General features: G+C 34.4%; 1 protein-coding gene across 1 annotated transcript; it reads left to right on the forward strand.

Annotated features, from left to right (window-relative positions):
* Positions 1 to 1143: 1143 nt before the first annotated feature.
* LOC133796068 (nuclear pore complex protein NUP50A-like) lies at positions 1144 to 4047 on the forward strand. Its single transcript, XM_062233547.1, has 2 exons — positions 1144 to 1401; positions 2356 to 4047. The coding sequence occupies exon 2, from the start codon at positions 2425 to 2427 to the stop codon at positions 3727 to 3729; it is 1305 nt and encodes a 434-aa protein (XP_062089531.1). The 5' UTR covers positions 1144 to 1401; positions 2356 to 2424; the 3' UTR covers positions 3730 to 4047.
* The last annotated feature ends 1943 nt before the right edge of the window (positions 4048 to 5990 follow it).

The following is a 5990-nucleotide window of genomic DNA, read 5'->3' on the forward strand; positions in this document are numbered from 1 at the left end:
GGAAGTCGGTGAGAGGGAGGCGTTGTGGGTGGAAGAATCACTGAGAGAGAAAGTGAGAGAATAGAGAATAGAGAGAAAGTGATAGAGAATAAAGACTCAAAATTTGGAGGAGAAAAAATGGCATGGATATTTTGGGTATAGTCAAATGAATTGACATTATTTTGAAATGATTAGAATGCCCACATTAAGCATAAGCATAGAAACTCAAATTTCCCATGTGGAACTCATCCAATATAGTTTTTATTTTTTATTTTTTATGTAGAGGATATTGTTTAGTACAATGAGAAATTATAGGAAATGACTCAAAATAAAGTCATCAAGAAGCTAATGTCCTCATTTTTAAAATTGTAGATAAATGACCATTTTACATTGTTGATTACCTAAATTGCCATTTTTTATAATTTATTTATTTATTTAGGATTGTATGACTTTAATATAGTGGTATATATATTAGTTTTGTTTAATTAATTTTTATTTTAAAGTTATATTGTTTTTTTAAGTTTTTTTTAGGTTGTTGGTATATTATTTTCCAATTAGTGTACATGTTTTTTGTGGTATGGTATATAATTTTTTTTTGTGATATTTAATTTCTATTTTATTATACATAGTGGTAGTATAAAATTTTGTATCATGATATATATATTTTAATGGAAGTATTTAACTTTGTTAGCATAATATATACATTTTTTAGTAATAATTTTATAAGTTTTGATGGTATATTATTTTTCAGTATATATATTTTGTGGTATATTATTCAACAACCCATAAAAAACGAAAAAAAAATCAAAATAATTTTAAAATAAAAATTAATTAAACAAAACTAATATACATATACTATAATATTAAAATATTTAAAGAGTGTATTTGGTAATATATAATATTAAATAGATAATTAGATTATTTTACTACAAAATTAAAAATATGTACATTTACTTACTTTCACACAACATTAAAAAGTCATTTTGGTTCTTGCCCTAGTTCAATCTTGATTCCATTGGACTTAAAGCCCAACTAAATGGCCTCAACAGAACTAAAGTATGGTTCATCAGACCCTAAACAGACACGTGTCGAAAAAAAAGATAGTAGGATGAAAATCCCATGAAACACACGGTTAAAGAAAAAAGCCTTATTCATTACGCACAAAAAATCACATAGCAGCTGCACTCTTCTTTCTTCTCTTCTGTAGCTCACCCCTGAAACCGTAAAACCAAACCCTCGTCCCTCCACCACCACATCCAAACCCTTCCATTATATAATTACAAAACAAATATATTCTTAAAATAGAAAACCAAACCAAGCCCCCATTAACTTCTCGATCTCTCTCTCTCTCTCTCTCTTAAGAAAATTTCCCCTTTCTTCAAACTCTTATTAGCTTCTTCTTCTGCTTCAGCTTGGTTCTCGGTAAGTCCCGACTCCAATCCCACTTTTTTTTTTTAATGCTGAACTTATGAAGAATTTGATTCGTTTCATCCTTTGTTGGAGAAGCTTATTTTTTTGTCCTCCGTGATTTTTATTTATTTATAGATTGGTTCGTTATGTTTTTTATGATATGGATTATCTGGGGTTTTTACGTCTCACCCTTTACTTAGTTACTAGGAAAATTGCCGAAATGAAATTAATTTGAAAGAAATTTAGTGAGCTTAAACCCTAGGTTGGCTGTACTTTCGATTATAGCTAGGGATGAAACCCTATTATACCTCGGTCGCTGTATAAACTGGGTTTCGGCTCTAGAGATGAGACTGGATTCCTTCATATTATTATATATCATTTTAATATGTGCATGTGCTAGAATTTTGAGTATTAGTATTTGTTGTCTTATGATATGGTTATTGGTGTCTTAATTATTAACTCCTTGTTGTGTGTGTCTTTATCGCACCGAACTGTTATCTTCTCAAAATTTGCTGAGATGACTGGCTTCATTTTCCCCATAATTTAGTTCTATTTTCATAGGAATGGATCATTTTTAAAATCTTCCCTTGTTTTTTTCGTAGTTTGCATGACAAGTTTTTGGATTGTAAACATTTTAAGAATCAGAGCTGAGGAATGGGTTTAGTTCTTGTGCTTCATGGTTTGAAACTTGGAATTGAAAAGGTTAACAGAAGAACCAGGACTGATTGTTAAGATATATTTTTGCTGGAAATTGGGGAATGCGTAACTTGGGCTACTTATTTTAATGCTATTTTTGTCAATTTTTTCGAAACATATAATTGAACTTTTCTTTTCCAATTGCTCAAGAAAACTTTTTCATTGAAACAATAGAAAAATCACAAAATAGTGGGCATAGTGTTCTACTTGTCTTTGCTTCTGGTTTTGTTTGTTGGTAATTGTTTGCAAATATATTGTGTTACTTTACAGAGATCTGCGTGTCCTGGAACCTCAAGACAAGTGAAAATTAAATTCTAGTTTCTTTTTGACATTTCGTTCATGGGGGATGCGGAAAATGCTCTTCCACCCTCAAAGAAGAGGGCTGCAGGAAGGGAAATCTCTCGAGATAACCCAGGTCTTGATGATGACGATGATGCTTCCGAACAAGAAAGTGGAACATTCAAAAGAGCCAGTGAGGAGGTCTTGGCAACAAGAAGAATTGTCAAAGTTCGCCGCCAGCCCTCTGCTCCCTCTTCCAATCCTTTTGCAGGGATCAGGTTGCTTCCTACGGCAGAAGCACAAGCTGCTGGTGAGAAAACAGTTTCAGGTGATGTAGATGGACAGCCAAAAACCAGTGCTGAGAATGAGAAGGGTAAAGATGACGAAAATAAGCAGTCCGAAGTCCAGGATAATGATGCTGAGGTTCAAGTGGAGAGTAAGGTTGAGGCCAACACCGAGGGGGAGGTTAATGCAGAATCTGCTGTAGAGGAGAAAGGTAGTACTGCCATTGATGAAGTGAAACCTGTTACAGATAATGAACCAGCTCCAATCGAACATAAGACTGAAAACAACGATGAGAAGGGTGGGAATGACGATAAGAACGATGAGAAGAGTGGGAATGACGATAAGAAAGATGACAAGACTGAAAATGCAGACCCAAGTGTAGAAAGCACTCCTTTGAGCTCATTTCAACAGCTTTCAAGTAGCCAAAATGCTTTTACGAATCTTTCTGGAACTGGATTTTCCTCGTCTACATTTTCCTTTGGCTCTATTGCAAAGGATGGATCTGCATTTGGCACAAGTTCTGTTTCGCTTTTTGGATCAAAAACTGACCAACCTTCTTTTGGTCTTGGTCTCACTAACAATGGAAACTCTTCCCTTTTCGGCACGTCAAGCACATCTGCTGTATCTAAGAGTGAAGGAAGTGGTTTTCCATCAATGCAAGAGGTTGAAGTTGAGACAGGGGAAGAAAATGAGGAAGTTGCTTTCAATGCTGATTCTGCCTTGTATGAATTTATGGAGGGTGGCTGGAAAGAACGTGGAAAGGGTGAACTCAAGATCAACGTTTCAAAACCTGCCAAGGACAAGGCCAGACTTCTCATGAGAACAAAGGGAAATTACAGGCTAATCTTGAATGCTAGTCTTTTCCCAGACATAAAGCTCACAAGTATGGACAAGAAGGGCGTATCCTTTGCCTGTGTGAACAGTAATAGTGAAGGTGCAGGCGGTTTCTCTACATATGCTTTGAAATTCAAAGATCCCTCTGTAGTGGAAGAGTTTCGTGGGGCTGTAACTGCATACAAAGGGAAGGCTTCTACGGTTCTGAATACACCAGAGAATTCTCCCAAGGCTTCTGATGAGTGATGAGTTAAAGGTGCTCCCCCTGTTCATCTGCGGATATTTTCTCTCATGAAGTTTGCTGTTATCTATGGCAACTGTTATCTTTAATTGCAAACATATTAAAAGGAAGCTGTTTAGAATTCGGGAATGTTATGCCCCTTTTGTAGCAGAGTCATAGACGTACCCCTTTTTGTTGTAGCTTAAATCCGTTTTAGTGTTTGGGAGTGTTGAACTTTCAGTTTGGGTCCAGACTGAGACTGCATAGAATGTTTGACACAGTTTTATAGCTGGCCTATTATTAATATATGAGATATATGGGGACTCGTATTTCTTGATATGAAATATACTCTTAAATAAATTACATATTTCAGTTGTTTTCTCGGAGAATCGTGGAACAGGTTATTTCCATAGTTTTGTGGGAATTTTGAGCATCGACAGTTTAACACCATTTTATCCCTTCTTTTCTGAAGTCACCTATATAGATACATCTCCATTACTGTCATTCATATGCGCCATTTTGGAATCTTGCCAAACAACCCTGGTTTTTGTTTGGTCATGGAAGGTGTGGTTGGAGAGAGAGAGAGAGCTCCTATTTTTGGGCCACAAATGAAGTCCCTTAAGAGGGTAACTGGGCCAAGGCTAGTACCCAAAAGCAAGGCGTGTTTGTGTGGGCCAAGCGATTTTTGTCAGCAGAGAAAGTCGATGCCATCTTTGTTTGAAGAAGTCCGAAGGGCCTATACGTAATATATTCTTGGCATGCTGTCATTTTGCCTCTTCCAAGGCAAGTACTAGTTCACGGGACAATAATAAGAAAACCACTAGTATAGTAAGTACTACTCTTTCATGGTTTTGGGGCCACTTGAATATAAGTCTATATAAGACTATCCATTCGTACACACTACTAGAAAAAAAGGGACAACTTTAACTTTAGTTATTGGGGAAAACCACTAGTATAGTAAGTACTACTCTCAGCTGCATGATGAATGATAATGGTCTGATCAGTGGTCACCACCACTTACCTGTTCATCCACCAACATTTGTCTCACTCACTCACATCATCCCGTGATTCTTTCTTTAATCAATATCTTTTTTCTAAGTCGAATCTAACTATTTCACTTCTCAAAAAGAAAAAAGAAAAACTCATGTACGTTTGTACACAGTACACACATATTCTAATTCAGTGGGAATCAACTGAGAGCAAATTTCATACTCAAAACATATTGATATTTCTTCGTTTTAGTTCCAATAAAAGTAGAGATACCATATCAGAATATGACCACTAAATCATCCCGGCAAGTACTTAGTATTAGTTAAATACACTAATAAGTAAGATACATCATTATACGGGTACAAACAAACATAACCACAAGCTAATTAGTATAGTAAAAGTCTAAATCTTAGGCGGCGGTGCAAGTATGTGAGCATGAGTCCACGCAGTTTTCCACTTTCTCTGAACCTATAGACAGTGAGAGAAATATGAGAATTTAGTTGATTAACTAAGATGTGATAATATATATTTTTGACGAGAGATGATATATAAAAAACAATAAGGAAAGTTGTTACGTGGATTGTGGTTGGAGCTGAAATTGGTGCATGAAGAAGAAGCACATCCAAGCTTGCAGAAGTAGAAAATGTTGGTATTAGTAGTAGTAGTAGCAGTAGTGTGAGTAGTTGAGAAGGGTGATTGTATGATGCAATCTTGAAGACACTTGAGAGAGCATCCTGCAGCAGTTTGGTTTGGTATGATTAGGCAGATAAGGAAGCAACCTTCGTAGCAGCTCACGAATGACGATGCTCTCGTTGGATCAACTAACACCATCCCAAACACCAACCACAACATCAACCCTACTCTCCTCACACCTCTTTTCTCTTCCATCTTCTTTTTTACCAATTCTAACGAGTTGAAGCTTCTCTCTCTCTCTTTAAATATATCAATATATATATATATATATATTCTGTATATAAAGTATGTAGATAATAATTTTTTTTTTGTTTTAACTGTTTTTTTGTTAACTTTATAAATAAATATTCCAAATATTTAATGGAATACATTCTTAAAATCAATTAAAAATAAGTATTTATTAATTATATTAATATAAATTTAAATTTTATAAAATTTTATTATTATAGTAATATATAATACAAAAGTACATATTTAATAATTATATCCATATAAATTCAAATGTTATAAAACATTATTATTATAATATATACCATATAGTATATAATCCTAAATATTTATTAATAATATTAATATAAATTCAAATATTATAAAATATCATTAG

The sequence above is a fragment of the Humulus lupulus genome, chromosome 8 (assembly GCF_963169125.1).
Source record: "Humulus lupulus chromosome 8, drHumLupu1.1, whole genome shotgun sequence".
Lineage (NCBI taxonomy): Eukaryota > Viridiplantae > Streptophyta > Magnoliopsida > Rosales > Cannabaceae > Humulus > Humulus lupulus.

Bases quoted from the DNA above. Each gene is read 5' to 3' on its own strand.
- LOC133796068 (XM_062233547.1), top strand. From the start codon at position 2,425: ATGGGGGATGCGGAAAATGCTCTTCCACCCTCAAAGAAGAGGGCTGCA.